The sequence below is a fragment of the Megalobrama amblycephala genome, linkage group LG18 (genome assembly GCF_018812025.1).
Source record: "Megalobrama amblycephala isolate DHTTF-2021 linkage group LG18, ASM1881202v1, whole genome shotgun sequence".
In the NCBI taxonomy this organism is placed as follows: Eukaryota; Metazoa; Chordata; class Actinopteri; order Cypriniformes; family Xenocyprididae; genus Megalobrama; species Megalobrama amblycephala.
The window spans coordinates 10,094,665-10,110,988 of record NC_063061.1 but is presented as its reverse complement, the minus strand read 5'-3'; the positions used below and the strand labels follow the sequence as shown (position 1 = coordinate 10,110,988).

General features: G+C 38.5%; 1 protein-coding gene across 2 annotated transcripts in view; it reads left to right on the top strand.

Annotated features, from left to right (window-relative positions):
* si:dkeyp-23e4.3 (rho GTPase-activating protein 7) overlaps positions 1–16,324 on the top strand; it is a 68,830-nt gene that overhangs the window by 39,299 nt on the left and 13,207 nt on the right. The window contains exons 1-9 of one of the 2 annotated variants that reach the window (XM_048167284.1): positions 3,088–4,425; positions 10,072–10,143; positions 10,250–10,331; positions 10,468–10,531; positions 10,658–11,949; positions 12,146–12,316; positions 14,009–14,168; positions 15,594–15,792; positions 15,952–16,165. In XM_048167284.1, coding sequence (XP_048023241.1) covers positions 4,413–4,425; positions 10,072–10,143; positions 10,250–10,331; positions 10,468–10,531; positions 10,658–11,949; positions 12,146–12,316; positions 14,009–14,168; positions 15,594–15,792; positions 15,952–16,165 — 2,267 coding nt within the window. In that variant the 5' untranslated portion in view covers positions 3,088–4,412. Of the gene's footprint in view, positions 1–3,087; positions 4,426–10,071; positions 10,144–10,249; positions 10,332–10,467; positions 10,532–10,657; positions 11,950–12,145; positions 12,317–14,008; positions 14,169–15,593; positions 15,793–15,951; positions 16,166–16,324 lie in introns of those variants that run through there. The other variant, XM_048167283.1, reaches the window with a different exon arrangement.

The window sequence follows — 16,324 nt, the reverse complement described above, 5'->3', positions numbered from 1 at the left end:
AGGGTCTTATCTAGAGAAACCATCACTCATTTTCTACAAAAAATTTAAAATTATATAAGTTTTAACCATAAATGCTCACCTTGAACTAGCTCTCTTCTTCTTCTCTATTTGAATTCCAGCAGTAGAGACACTGCTAAGTGTATTCCTGCAATCCACAGGTCAAAGTTTGAACTAAATTGTCATATACCATATTCTAGTGCAAGTATATAACATTTAGTTCAAACTTTGTCCTGTGGATTGCAGGAATACACTTAGCAGTGTCTCTACTGCTGGAATTCAAATAGAGAAGAAGAAGAGAGCTAGTTCAAGATGAGCATTTATTGTTAAAATGTATATAATTTCTTCCTTTCTTTCTTTCTTTTTAAGAAAATGAGCAATGGTTTCTTTAGATAAGACCCTTATTTCTCGTCTGGGATCGTGTAGAACACTTTGAAGCTGCAATGAAACTGTAATTTTGACCTTCAACCATTCGGGCTCCATTAAAGTCCACTATATGGAGAAAAATCCTGGAATGTTTTCATCAAAAACCTTCATTTCTTTTCGACTGAAGAAAGAAAGACATGAACATCTTGGATGACATGGGGGTGAGTAAATTATCAGGACATTTTTATTTGAAAGTGAACTAATCCTTTAACGATCACGCTAACTGGTTCGCTTTAACAGCTGCAGTTTTCTGACGAGTTCATGGTAGACGGCCGTCAGCCATCTGTTGCCTTCTATACAGCTGAACACATAAGTCCAAAACAAAGCCATTCATCTCCATTCGATTTGGAACATTTTTGTTAGTGCAAGTCTCTATCACTGTTCTTTTACGAGCTCCTTTTCACGCCGTTCATTCACGGGCTCAGCACAGTTTGATCAAACAGATGTCTTAGCCTTTAATGAATGCGGAAGGCTGCCACCGGAGTAAAGTAGTATGCTGTGTTCTCTTGAAATGAAACACGCTGATAGTCCTGCCACCACTAGTCCACGTCAGCCTGTCCGAAAACACACAATTATGTGAGCTGAGCCGGAATGATTTTTTTGCGGGGGTATATTCAAGTCTGTGCCAGCTTCGTTCACCGAACGACTCTTTTTCTCAGATGCACTTCTTCTTGAAGGGATCTGACAAGTCTGTGACAATCCAAATGCCAAGCGGTACACAAAACAAATCTTAAACGGAGCTGTAATTATCCCCAGGTGTCAAAATAGCTTTACCCAGAACAAGAGCAATTCTTTCACAGAAAAACTGAAAGAAAAAAAATAAATAACTTTGTCAAGTGATTTAATGTTGGGGATTGAGTGCCTCTTTTATGATATCCAAAGAGGCTACATACAAAAGCAATCTGGAAGTGAAAAGAGAGACTTTATATTTGCTTTATACTGTCAGTAAAGCTTTTGACCTTTTGACGTTGAATAGTATGGTTACAAAAGTGAACATACTTTTGTATGCCTGAATGCATGTCTTTTTCCAGTCTCTTTCATTTTGTAAATAGTAATTGAGTTTTTCCAATTACAAAAATTGCCATGGAAAGCAGGCAGTGTATGGTTTATATACTTATTACGAGAGTCATGTAAAATGTCAGCACTTGTCCTTATCAAATAAACATTACCAAGAATACTGACTTAGTGTTTTGAAGGCATATTAAGAACCGTCATTCTCATTCCCTGAAATTGAACAAAGAACACATATGGAAAATAATACAAAAAAATATAGCTGCAAGCAGCCATTAAGGGGCCAAGCACAAATAAGTCATGCCACCATGGCTGGGAGCATCAGACCAATTGCAATGAGCAATTAAAGGCATATTAAGATGACTTTCAGCAAAATGCCTGAAAAATCATAAATACAGTCACTAGTAAAGATTTAATGGTTTATGACTTTCAACCAATAGGTGGTGCTGTGACCAATTTGATGTAGTGTAGTCAGAGTGAGGTGACAATGAAACATACAAAGGTTGGTGTCAATATTCCGTAGCACTGCAGAGATACAGCCTCTGAAGTCATTTTGGCATCATGCCTCAACTTCGTTGTATACGAAACCAGTTTTGTCTATCGACACAAAATCCCTAACTTTTTGCCAGCATGGTCTGAGGAAGATACGATTTGATTTTGGCGAAAATCGAACATTTGGACTAGGAGGAATTCTAAAAAAGAATGTTTTAAAAGAAAATCAAAATGGTGGACAGGAAGTTTGGCTTACTGCCAAAGGAGCAGGATTGGACACCCCTGTCTTGGAATCTCGACTTATGATCTGATGATCTTAATCAGGTGTGTTTGAAAAATACGCAGTGTTGGGGAGGCTCCAGGAATGTGTTTGGGAACCCCAGGACTAATTTACTCAAAACTTATTCACATTTTTAAACATTTTATCATAACTTTGACCACAAAGTGGCGCTGCAATGAAACTTTTAGAGTGGGCATTGTGCTGATGACCCATACTGAGTTTCGTAATGATACGCTAATGCGTTCATAAAATACAACATTTTAGTACAAAATTCAAATGGTCAACGCCCAAAATGGCCGATATGGGAAAATGGGATATCATTCGACTTGGCATGGTGCCGGCATGATGCCAGAATCTAACGAGACAACTTTTATGATTTTTGAACACACCGTTCATAAGTTATAAGCAAAAACCAAGCCATTTTTAAGCCATTTTTCGTATCTCCGGACCAGTAGGTGGCACTGCGCCGAAACACATAAATATATCTGAATACATAAAAGCATACAGCCTTAATAAGCTATTTTTGCAAGCACTACGTAAAATTTAATCTTTGGACAGTTGGTGGTGATAGAGGAATGGAGTTAGAGACACCAAAATCGGTGTGGTTAATGTTGGGATCGACCTCTATCTGTGTGCTAAATTTCACATCAAATTTTACCATATGGTAGACTCAAGAGCAAAAGAAGAAGAAGAGGAAGAAATGGAAGAAGAAGAATAAGAAGAACGCCAACGATGCTTGGCCCCTAATAACAGGCTAATGTGATCTGACCATATACGCACATGTAGATTTATATAGGCCTATATTTTCAATATTTTATAGAATAGAATAGATATAGAATCAATTTTTTTGTTATTTGTTTTCTTACATAATTTAGGGCAACTTTTTATTCATTGTCAGTCTAAGTAAATGTATTTTCTTGCATTTACACAAAGTGTATTTTAAGATTGGAAATGCATAAAACTGTGCATACATTATTGTTTAAATTTTATAAGCTGTCGATATATCCATATTGTGCATTTCCATTTAGTACTTCTACTCTTTCCAGTATAATAGGCTTTTATAGTGACACTTTTTAAACAACATGACACAGAGCCAGAAAGGAAACTACACTGTTACAGTGTTGCGTGTCTTGCCGCCAAATGACTCCATCCCACCCTCAGGCGAGGGTGGGACAGGCTGGGGACACGATGGAGCCAGGACGCCTGTCATGTCTTCCGCTAACTTATCACATGCCTGGTTTGTGATTCCGTCCCCTTTCTTTCCGCTGGACACTGATATTTTTAATACAAAACAACAGAATTGTCTGCTAAGAAAACTGACAACTAGAGTAAACAGAAAAGGTCAGATTAGATTTGCATAGAACTACATTCATTATAAAACACTTTCTTAGTTTTCCCTAGTCAAGTCTAGGAAATGTTTGCAGAAACAAAGTAAAGTAAACCATCCTGTCCTCATCTGTACTTTCAATGTTCACTTTGGAGAGAATGTCGAACTGAGAACTTCAGGCTTTCTCACTTAAGAGGATGTAATCAACACCGGTGTGTTTAATGAGAGCCATTAGTGCTAATGGGTTACTATGGAGTAAGTCCTGATGAAGCCTCAGAGTCAAAAACTATTAGCTGTGATGGGCTGTGTCGATATCCTTATGGGATTTAGGACGCTCATTAGCGTCATAGCTTTGCGTCTGCCCTTCGAAGAAATGAAACAAAAGAGCAGATGTTCAAATCTAAAACCCAAAACTTTCATTGAGGTATCAGTGAACTGGCACTATCTAGACATAATATCTCATGAGTAGTACTGTTATATAGGAAATTCCTCATAAAACTAATGCCTTAGATGCCTTTTGAATACTGTACATACAACAGTTGTTCAAAATGCTTAGAATAATTCCATGGCACTCACTGTAAATAACCTTGACAAAAGTCATTGTTTACTTTGGGAACAACCCACCCAATCAAAGTTGTGTTTGGTTTGGTCCAGTGAGGAAAGGGGGGAATGCCTTTCCTGTGATTTCATTATGGTGACCAGTGTGAATGAGAAGCCTAGCTTTCTCCTAAAAGTAGCAATACTTTGCATCTGTTAATAGAAGCTTGAAGCTTATTGCCAAGATTATTATTTTTTTTAGTAGTAATGCCTGAAACTCTTTTTTACACTAAGTCTAAAGTTTTTGTATGACATTTCCACGTAAGAACCAAACGAACAACAATGCTCATTACAAGTAAGTAAAAATCTTTGTCTGTTTATTTTAATTTTAAGCGATTCTAAAGTTGTATGTCAAATGAATCTAAAGCTATAACTAAAATTGTCCTTTAGTTATGAGAGCATGGTACATTTAAGCGGTTCAATATTCTAATAAATATGACAGAACAAGCATGAGCATAATTTATTGAGATGTTTTTGTGATTGAGATGTTATCAGTGAAGCTGGTGTAACATCTTAATGACTTCAAAGGGCCCACTTAGTAATTAAGAGTGAATACTTTGTCACAGAAAAACAAAAGTGAGCGTATAAGGATGTCGCATGGTATTATAGAGCTGAATACCTGTACTTCTATGTCTGAATCACATTAGAATGTATACATTGGTCTGCTGGTCTGAAAAAGGAGAGCAAAAGCAAAAGTTTCATTGTCTCACTTATGTTTGTCTGCTGGTTATGACAAGTCCATGGCAATTTTAAATTGAACATTTAATTCATCAGCAATATATCTAACTATTTGCAAAGATTTGTACAAGCAATGATCTCTGATTACTGGACAGGGGTAACTATAGCTCTGAGGAGTTAGAGTCTCTTTTTGCACTGGCACATCTGATCTATGAAAAGACTGTTGTTAGCAACCAGGAGTAACAACAGAGTGGCTGAGCAATTATCCTAATGACCTCATTTTTCTGTACTTGCCAAGATTTTCATCGAAATCAGTCCTGTCACTGATGAAATGGAGCATATTTGTCAGTCAGAAAACAGCTGTGCGAGTTCATAGTTGTGGAAAATGGGCTAACATGGCTCAAAAACATTTTGTGCTACATCTGGATATTATGATGATGGTTAGAAAGCCAGTGACTTGTCACTTTTACTCTCATCATATGATCGCAAAAACGAACAAGACTTGGGATAGAGAGCACCCAGCCTGGTACGTAACGGTTACAGGTACAAATTAAACTGTTTGGTTTGATGCTAAAAAGTAAATATGGACATAGTGGCAGCATCTAAAATCTAAGCAATATTACATATTTACAGCTATAGAAATGTAAAATATTTACAAATTTATATCACGAATATATTTACTTTTTCGATAATTTTAGATCTCTTAGATACCCTATCCCCAAACCTAAAAATAACCACTTTTCAACAATGTATAAATAAACAGTAGGCCTACAATAATTGTGACAATAATTTTAGTTACAAAAAATCAAATATATAAATAATCCCCTAGTAATCTACTAGTATCGGTATCGGGCCGATACCAAGCTCATGTACTTGTACTCGTACTCATAAAAATACCCCCGATACCTCACGTGACTTAACTGACAGAATTTTCCGTGCACCGTGACACCGGCAGCAGCAGCAGAAATGATATCAGCCTCAGAGGTATGGAAATACTTAAAAATTAATGATGACAATCCACACATTGCGAACTGCATGCTTTAAATCACAATTCGTTATCGATTAGTGAAGGCGGGATATCGCGAAATCGCGCTGAATGACACAGACCAGAAGCGCTCTCTCTCTCTTTCTTGATCCCAGTTCTCTCAGACAGAGCGAGATCAGTTCTCCTCGCGCCTGAATGGTCAAATGCACACATAGTTGTCAAAATGTTCATCGTGTGGAGTATCTCACGTAAATACAGTCGGTTATGGCTTAAGTGGACGTAAACATTTGGGTGAAAACAGGATATGTGTCAGTATCCATGGATTCGGTCTTGAAGGGACCATAGCCTATATTTGTCATTAATGTTAATAATAAAATATGATAAATAAATGTATACAATAAATGCATACATACTAGAAAAAAAGTATCAGTACTCGGAAAAAAAAAAGTAACATTTTTAAAATTTTAGTAAAATTTTAGTTCTTAATCACTGAAAATCCTGATCCACTACATGAAGGCATGCTTATTCAAAACCACACATCACCCAAAAGTGTGGGATTTCAGGGTTAGGCCCAAGGGCGTAGATTTGGTTTCAACATTGGGGGGGTTGAGCGTTGGTATGCTGCCTGTTTTTTTTTTTTTTTTAATTAAAAAAAATCTGTTTTATGTGTAGCGTTATTGGATAATTTATTTCTTCTTTATCTATCTATCTATCTATCTATCTATCTATCTATCTATCTATCTATCTATCTATCATAACTTTATGGAATTTATCTATAACCATGCATCAAATTCTAACATAACGGAGTGATTCCAAAAAGAAAGAAATTATGTTAAATATTGAAACCGCCAGTAGGTGGCAGCGATTCGACGTTTTAATGAGTGAGCTACTTAAATCGTTCATACAAGCCAATTCGTTCCAAAGTCAGATTAATTATACTTTTGTCATTGATAAAACACTATTGAAAAATGAAGTAACAAAACAGATGGCTGTTTTGGTAACTGGTTACAGTTACACTGATAGTTATGGCTAAATTGCAATGGATTAGCTAGCTAAAATTTATGTGGAGTGTACCTAGCTATTACAATGTTTTCATACCTCCTTCTCAGTACATGCTTTATTCTTTTTAACATCCCTCTTTGAACAGAAGTTTAATATAGTCGGCTGGGCAACGGTTCTCTTCATTTTTTGGTGCTACCCGTGCTCTCCATTCAAACATTAGAGCTCCACTCGCGTTGTTTTGGTGAAAGTGCGACGCTCATTGGTTGGGCGTTACCAATGGAAGGGGGGTACTTTTTTGACTAATTTATTATGACAAACTCATATTCGATTAGAAACAAAATTATTGTTACAAAATAAATGACTTATACATATGTTAGTATAGATCTACTGTGATTTTCATGTTGAAATATTGGGGGGGTTGTAACTGATGGATTTGAATATTGGGGGGGTTACCTCCCCCCCATCCCCCCCATCTTTTTTGTTGTTGTTGTTTGTTTGTTTATTTTTGTTTTGTTTTGGGGTTTTTTTCAGTTAAGACGCTGTATAGGAATAGCTGCTGAACTTTTACTAGTATCTGATTTGCTTGTGGTTGTTTGTTATCGTTGAACTAGCAGAATGTGGTGGTTGGTCAGTGTGGAATTTGTCCCGCCCCTCCTCCACTGTGATTGGACAGCTGGGAAAAAAAGTGATGATGATGAGCATTGAACATTCTTCAACTCTCTTGGCGACCGGTAAAAAAGAGCTCAGCATAAAAAAACAGCACCTTGCCACGCTGCTGCCATTTGAAAAAAGTGGAGCTCCCATTGAAAACAATTGGGAAAAATGTGCTAGCATCAGGGAAAAAAACACTTTGATGGACACACAGCCTTACATTCGCTACTTCGTTGTAGATGAAGATCGTTGAATAAAGATTTGAATTTGGTTCAGTTCCGCAAATAATGCAGTCATACGATTTAGAAGATTTGGATTATAGTGCAAGAATAAAATGGATGATCATTTTATGGTGTGTTTGTGGTGTATTTTATGGGTTCATATTTAGAAAACTGCCATGTTCCATGGCAAACAAAATAAATATTACATAAGTAATACTTTGAATAGAGCTGGCACCAGAAGACACAGAACTGAATGAAATGTTATAATTCCAAAGTAAATGAGCCAACAGTGTTTAATAAATGCAACTGAAAGTAATCTCATTGGTCAAAAACAACAGAATCAACCAATAGAATCAATTGATTAATTCCATGAATTAAATACTCATTGGATTCATTTGTACATTTGTAAAGTAATTCATATGGAAAGGATTTACATGTTTTAGACGCTATACATCAGTATGTTTTAATAATATCTGTGAAAATGCAAGTAAATGGACGTGTGGTAAAACCACATTTTACATAAAATGCATACAAATACTCACGTTGGAGCAGCAGACCTTCTCCCTGTGGGGTGTTTGACTTGCACTGCTGTCAAAAACCAAAAGATTTAAGCCATGAATCTCACTTATCTTTCACACATTTAATTTTACAGGATTGTACCAACTCTATGAACCACTAGTGTATTGCAAAGTGAAGTGTGATCATCTGGGATGTGAATAAAGGTTTTATAAAAGTACAATGACAATTCAAAATTATTAACACAGAAAAAAACATACCATTTTAGCTTCAACATTTTGAATGAAATGAATGACAAGTTTTATTTTTCATATAGAACTGTACCTATTCTATTATTATCAAACATAAGCACATACATGCAAACAATATATTGAATCTTAACACAAATTTGCTTCTCTAGACTTTGGAAGCCTTCACAAAATTTTAAGTTTCTCTTAAATATCTTCAATTTATTTCTGAGCTTATTCAAAAGCTAAAGGTTGCTCTGCTTGAGCTCTGCCAAGACTCTCAAGGTTAGAACTGTTCAAGCTGTCAGCCAAACATGATGTTCTCCACCCCTCAGGGGTCCCATAGATGCCTTTCTTATGTCAATCGACTCTCTGAGTGCTCCTCTGAAGGTAGGTGTTTATGGCAGTTGCTGAAGCCCCAGGGGTCCTGCTGTAGCACTTTATTAGGTGGCTTCAACCTGGAGTGTCTATGTGCCTCCTGCAAGGAGGAAGGGATGTATCAGCCAACCAATCTAACAGCATTTTGTATCATTCATAGCTTACAGCCTGTATGGCACGTAGCACCATTAGCCAAGACCCTCCCAGACCATTCAGATGCTTGTAGTCTTCTAGAGATCTCCGGGGTGGGTGGGGGACAATCACAAACCACATCTGTTATCAGCATCCAAACCCTAAAAGCACAACTTCCTGTAGGGCCGCCTGAGGTACTTGGAAAAGGAAGTGCCTTTCCCTGCTCAGCTCTATTAAACAGTGGAGAGCCATGTGATATGATCACGCTTATATAATTCCCATGCTAGAGTTCTCGAAAAATGGCTGGAACAGTAATTTGCAGAGGTAGCATTTATTGCGTCAGCTACCAGAATGAGTATGTACACATTTCCCACAAGTTTCCTTCCAAATTCACACCCACTGTCTGAGAAACTTCTGATTTGCAATGCTCATTAATCCAGACCAGAATTCAACAGCCCAGATAAGCTACAGTAATGCAAGCTGACTGCAAGCCACAGTGCTAATCTGCATGTCATCTGCAATGCAGCTACATGAGGCCATCGGACCCAGCACAGTCCTTTACATGCCACTCCTGCGTCAGAGAGTGGAGAGTCAGGGAGTGGCAGCATTAACTTGGTCCCTATGTTTACATATCTGAGCCATCTGTTCTTTGTAGCACAGATCCAGCTGTCTTCCCCTGACCCCTTCGCCGCTTATGAGAAAGATAGAATCCTACGCAAGGTTTTTATGGATCGCCAGTCAGTGCAAAGAAAGGATTTGTTTCCACCATCTGTTCCTGGCAGTGTTATGTTAGGAAAAAATCTAAAAAGGTGAAAGTAAATGAGTGACAGAGGAATAGAAGCAGCAAGCAAGAGTGGAATCGTGTGCCTGCTGCCTGCCTTCTTTTGGTCAACCATGTTAAAGCCAAAGACATTCAATTAGCAGCAAATTAGCCAGCCTCCACTTTTAATCCACATGAAATTAATTAAATGAGAGGATGGTTGATAAACTTGGGGTGGGATAAAATGGCTTTGAAAAAAAATGCTCCACTTTCAATGTCAATTAAAAAATAAATTGAATTAAGTGGTAATACAGTAGTTTGCCTATGTTAGCCTCATAAAAGCTAAACAACCAGAAATGACATACTTTATATGCACTGATTCTCTTTGCAGAGATTGAAGCAAAAGAGGCTTGCGATTGGCTTCATGCAGCTGGTTTTCCTCAGTATGCACAGTTATTCACCGGTAAATATTTATTTTTATGATTTCTCATTGTATACTTTAACCATGTGTCCTAATAAATTGCAAATATTATTGTACTACAATTCAATTAACTTTGTTTGCCTTCCAGATTGCGGTTTCCCTATTGACATAGACTGTGTGAAGAGTGATCATGAATTTCTGGATAAGGATGCCTTAGATTCTCTCTGCAGGTAGTGCTTTCACCCCTCTGTAGCAAGAGCTCATGCTATGCTGACGTAGAATAAGATGCTAATCACAGCGGGAGGAATTTGAGAGGAACATCATGCTGTCTTCCTGTTTGACATCAGTGTTTTCTTTTGCTTTCAGGAGATTAAGTACCTTAAACAAGTGTGTGGAGATGAAGCTGGAGTTGAGCCGGTCCAAAAGAAGGGTGAGTTTGAGAGAAGACTCTAGAGATGATACATGTAAACACAGTGTATAAACAAAAGAAAGCCTGGGGAAAAGTTTCCTTCCCACCATCCTTCGCTGTGTATAACACATAATTTTGTCCATGTAGAGAGATGAAGAGGAGGAAGAAGGCCTCTATGCAATCAGCCCAAAATGGTCATTCGACAGGAAGAGCAGGCGTTGGATCCGTGTGGATGATGGGGAGCTACTGCACTCACTGAACAGCCCTATTTCAAGTTTGAGGAGATCTGGAAGCTGTGAGGCCTCTCTTTCTGATAGTGGTGAATGCCATGAGCTTTGTTCCACTCATAGCTCTAGTAATGCTGACAGCGATGGGGGAAGCGCTCCCAACAAAACAGCAGAGGAACCCGAAACAAGTCGTAGCTCCTCCAGATGCTCCTCGAACTACAAGCCCCAATCTCCCGACACTTCTTCCAGCAGACCTCCATCCCCCAGTGAACATCACACTTTGAGTAGTGAAGAGTGCCTTGCTGAAAAGCCTCCAGTAAAAAAAGGCAAAAGCCTTCTCCGGAAAATGGAGAAACTCAGATTAAGAGGAAGCCCGCTACAGCCACACACCCAAAGTGGGAAAACCAGACTTGTCATAAGTGGACCAATTATCCAGGAAGGTCTTGGCGAGGAAAGGCTGAAGCATCTTCAATGTCTAGACTTAGCAAGGCTCCAAGACAAGACTGGAAGTCCTGCATCCTGCTCACCGCCCTCTGGATCCAGTAGCAGTCCGTCTGAAAGTAGCAGTGCCGTCAGCACGCCAAGCCCTGTGACCAAGGTGCGCAGCAACTGCAAACGCCCGGGGCTGCCCAAACAAGACGACAGCCAGAAGCAAATCAACGAGCAGCATTTCAACAACCAGCGCAACCTTGACGCCAACCCCGTCTTTGAAATTCCCCATGGACACAAGCCAGGGACGTTCCCAACTGTGCTCTCCCACAACAGCGCCTTCTTGCCTATCGACAACACTTCGGTCAACTGGAGGACTGGAAGCTTCCATGGTTACCGAGGTAGACGTTGTAAAAGCAGTAGCTCCAAGGACCAGGAACAAGCATGCAGCCCGCTGGCTACTTGTGATCACCGCGTCAGCATTTACGACAATGTCCCAGATCACATGCAGATTTTGGATGATGATGTCTTCTCAGCTTTGGACAGTGTAATGGAACGCATTTGTGGCCTGCAGCAGTTGGTAACCTCTTGGACAGATAAGTTATCAGAGGACGGGGATTCAGATTTTTCCCACTCGGGTTCTCCCTCACCCTCCTCTCTGACTGACATCCACCTTGAGATCAAAGAGCCAGAAGAGACAGATGAAGCTGCCCTAGAGGAGACGTACAACAAGAACCCAGAAGCATTTGCACACACTGCTCGGCCTACAGAGCATACTGATCGGTAAGAGACTCAAACTACCATTTTGTTAAGGCAGCTGGAACAAGAAGTGTCTGATTGAATTGCTAGCAATTGAACATGCTAGGGATTTAGTGTACACGTCTCCCTCATTCAATAAAGAGCAAATGCTTGCAAGACCATTAAACATGCACTGACAAAGCGTATTTATACAAAAGTTGGTTCATTTCCTACATTTCAGAATTCAGAGGCCCCACTGGTCCAGTGCACAGATGCTTTCACTGAGTAACCCCAGCACAGGCATACAGGCAAAATCAGCACCACATGTCTCCATGCTGCAAAGACTGAGCCTTCTCAGGCTCACGGCTCTGATGGACAAGCACTCACCCTTCAGCAAACAAGGCTGGAACTGGTAAGATGGGGTGAAGAAGAGAAGCAGGGGAGGGGAAGAGGGATAGATACAATCTGGTAATAGTAGCTTGCCTAAAAAACACTGAGACAATGAGAGAGGAAGAAATAGAGAGTGAGAGACCTGCTGTTTAGAGATTAATTCATTATTTATGCTGAGTAACAACCTTGGAAAATCTCTCAGCAGACAAAATAGACAAGAGTAGTGAGTTCAAAACGAGTGAGGGAAAACGAAAGTGAACCCTCTCATACCATAGGCTGCTTGGTCTTTTTTACCACTTTGGAAGACACTCTCACACTGAGATTCGGCCATGTGATAGCAAGGGAAGATATAGATTAACAATGAAGATTTGTTCTTTGTGAAATTGAGTCCATTGATGTCCAATTCAGGAGTAACTGTGGGTTCGTACATTCTGTTTGTTGACATAATCGTTTAAACAACTGGATAAGTGAAATACAATGAAAACTCTTATCTATTGGTGATTGATGACACTCCCTACAAGTCACCACACATGAAACACATTTCAATATGTTTAAGGACTAGGATCAGATCACTCATAGAAAAGATTTGCCTTTTGCTAGCTTCATATTTAACCCAAATCTGAGAACTAAGCTCCCCATGGAGCAATTAATAACATGTTTTGTGTAGTTAACTGGACAAAAAAAAAAAAAAAGCAGAAGAGGAGAGGATAATTGACTTCTTGGGAGAGGAGTAATTGGGCTATTTGTTTTAACAACCATTGAGCTAACTACAAAAGAAACAACGCTCTACCCCCGCATTCACATTGATCGCTTGCTTGAGTATTCAGCATCCTCACTGCGAGTCAGCTCACTTGATTTCAGATAAGCTGTTCATTCAAAATTTCTTTCTCTCTTCTACAGTAAACAATATATGAGACTGGTTATTGCAAATTTGTGTAGAATGCAGAGCCTCTTGAATCTAAACAATCACATTGAGTCACTAGGGGTGTATACTGATATTGTCTTTAATTGAACAACCTAGCTTGATGTTGAGGAGAGTTAGGCTAGAAGAGAAATGAAGGGGTAATTGAGGCTAACGCTATCAAGAGAAACTAAATTGTATGAAATTTTGAAAATCCAATTTTTGTCGTATTAGTTGGCTCCGGCAAAACCGAATTTAATTGGCTTTGAAGTTTTATCTCAAGGTCCCTGAACCTGATTTATATAGAAATAATGAGAAGCAGGACTTAAATTGCTGTCAGGTTATCTTCTCTACTACACAGCCTATAGTCATGGCAGCAAGTTCACTGTCTAATGAAAAAAGGCCTTTCAGAATGTAAATCAATATGGGCTTTGCTAAACGAAAGGGACAGTTCGAAACTCATCACGAGCCTTTCGCCAGCAGGCCAATATGTACTCAAAGATTAAAACCACTACATCCATTCTAATTGCTTTATTTCTTTACTACTAGATTCCTCAAGCTCAGACAGAGAAAATAACAAGAAGCTTAATACAACAAACAAATGAAATGTCAGTTCAACACATGCAAATATTTATCACTGATGCTGATGTGCATGAGAGCCTCACAACACTGCTAATATGGTTAATGTGATCTGCTAAATATACGCTGCTACTTCTACTTTCAATTTAGCACAACATTTCATTATCTCAGACAAATGTAGTTGCATAATGCAAGTCACTAAAAATACATCATTCTGCACTTCTGCCATTTTAGGACTGTGCCAAAAGTCTACCGAAAGGTTAAACCCTCAGAACATAAGAGCAGAAAGGTGTTTGAGGTGCCTTTGATCCAGAGCATCCAGCAATCGGGGAAACCTTTGCCACCAAGCATTTTGAGAGCAATGGAGTTCTTAAGGACCGAGTGCTTGGATCAGGTATGCCATCCAGTCACCGACCAAAAATAGAGGCTGTTTCAATAAAAGCTAAATGTACAAAGTTGAATTTGCATAATCATCAAAAAAAAAAATTGGCTTATATTAAACAGCAGTTTTTCTTGCTAAAGGGAAAACATGACTCTACATCAGAATTATTCTCGTCAACAGAAATGGTCATTAACAAATAATCCATAAAAGGAATTTTAAATAATGTGTAAAATCAAGGTTTCAATGTCTACCAGAGGTGCATTTTACTGATCTGAAACCGTGTTTTCTCAAAGAGTGCAGAAGTCTTACTTCAGAACCACTAGTGGACACTTTTTACAATTTTTCCTGAAATTCAGGTTGTGCATAAATGTATGCAGAGTCACATTTTTTCCCATGAGACTAGACATGCTGAATCCATATCTGCACTCTACACTGTAAACCCTAAAAAATTAATTGATTTGAGTAGGACAAATTAAATTAAACAAATTAAACAAATTAGTACAAAATCAACTTTAATGAGTATTTAGCACTTTCTTTTTCTTTCAAGTTCACAGAACTGATATATTTTAAGTAAACTGAACTATTTCATTGTTTTGAGTTTAATGAACTCATTTCTTTTAATTTAGACAAACTTAAGTTTAACTGAATCTGGGCTGGGATTTCTGTTTCCCAGCATGCTTTGCCCATGACACTCGAAAGGGAGATTAAATGCTAAAATTAAGTGTTATATAATATATGTGTATGTGTGTGTGTGTGTGTGTGTGTGTGTGTGTGTGTGTGTGTGTGTGTGTGTGTGTGTGTATGTGTGTGTGTGTGTGTGTGCAAGATTAATGTTAAGTGTAGATTTATGATTAGTGAAGTAGTGAAGTTATGTTTTGTTATGCTAATTTAGAAGAGTTTCTGTTAATGTGGGTTTTTGGAGAGTTACCATCATGGTGACAAGTGGTGCATGCGGCTTGGTTTGAGAGCAAGTATGTTAAATGCCTCATATTGCTGTACTCATTAAGCAAGTGTTATATTGTTAACATGTTAGCTAATTAGCAAGTTAGTATTTTCTGTTTAGCTTGTTATAGCTACCTAAATTTACACTAATGAATGTTTACATTGAGGTTACATGATCATTTTAAGTTAAATGTATGAATTAGTATACTTAAATATTTCAAGTTAAGAACAATTCAAATGTATGAGTACAAAATATAAATCTGCCATCTTTAAATTTTTTAACTTAAAAATTGAGACAATTGATTGCCTCAAATTTTTTGAGTTTAGCCAACTTATTCCGCTTTACAGTGTATAAATGTGATTTATGACTGACGTGTTATCGACTAAGTTTCTATCCATGCATATTATATGATATTTACAGTAGAATAAACTGCATAATTTCAGTATATAACAGTTTGTCCTCTTCGCCAACACATATCTCTTTGAACCCGACAGGTTGGGCTCTTCCGAAAGTCTGGGGTTAAATCCCGCATTCAAAATTTAAGGGACATGGTGGAGGCTGACCCCGATGGTGTGTCCTTTGAAAATCAGTCGGCTTTTGATGTGGCTGACATGGTGAAACAGTATTTCAGAGACCTACCTGAACCCATCTTCTCCAGCAAACTGTGTGAAAGCTTCCTGCACATCTACCAATGTAAGCTAGCTCAAGTTGAAACAAAGCAAAATATTTGACTCCATAATCTACTATAGTTACATACATCAAGAGTAACCAATTGTTTAATTTGATTGCATTAGAGACCAAGAAAAGCATCTTCTTCCAAGCTATTATTCTGCATTTATGATTTCCTTACAGACTTCCCAAAAGATCAGCAGTTTGCGGGGGTTCAAGCAGCCATCTACCTCCTGCCTGATGAGAACAGGGAGGCTCTTCAGAGCCTCCTCCTTTTCCTCCAAGAGGTGGTCGCCTGCGTGGAGGAGAACCAGATGACCCCAACCAACATCGCTGTGTGCTTGGCGCCCTCTCTGTTCCACCTCAACTCTTTCAAAAGAGACAGAACCAGCATGAGGTAGGTCTAAGCCATCAAAACTATAATCAGTTGCATTGTAACGGTTACATAACATATTATATTGTTAACATAATATTGCATTGGTGCCCATACTTTTGTTCTGGACATCCAATAAGCATTTTTATTGTAACCATTTTTATTGTAACCAGCTCCATTTTT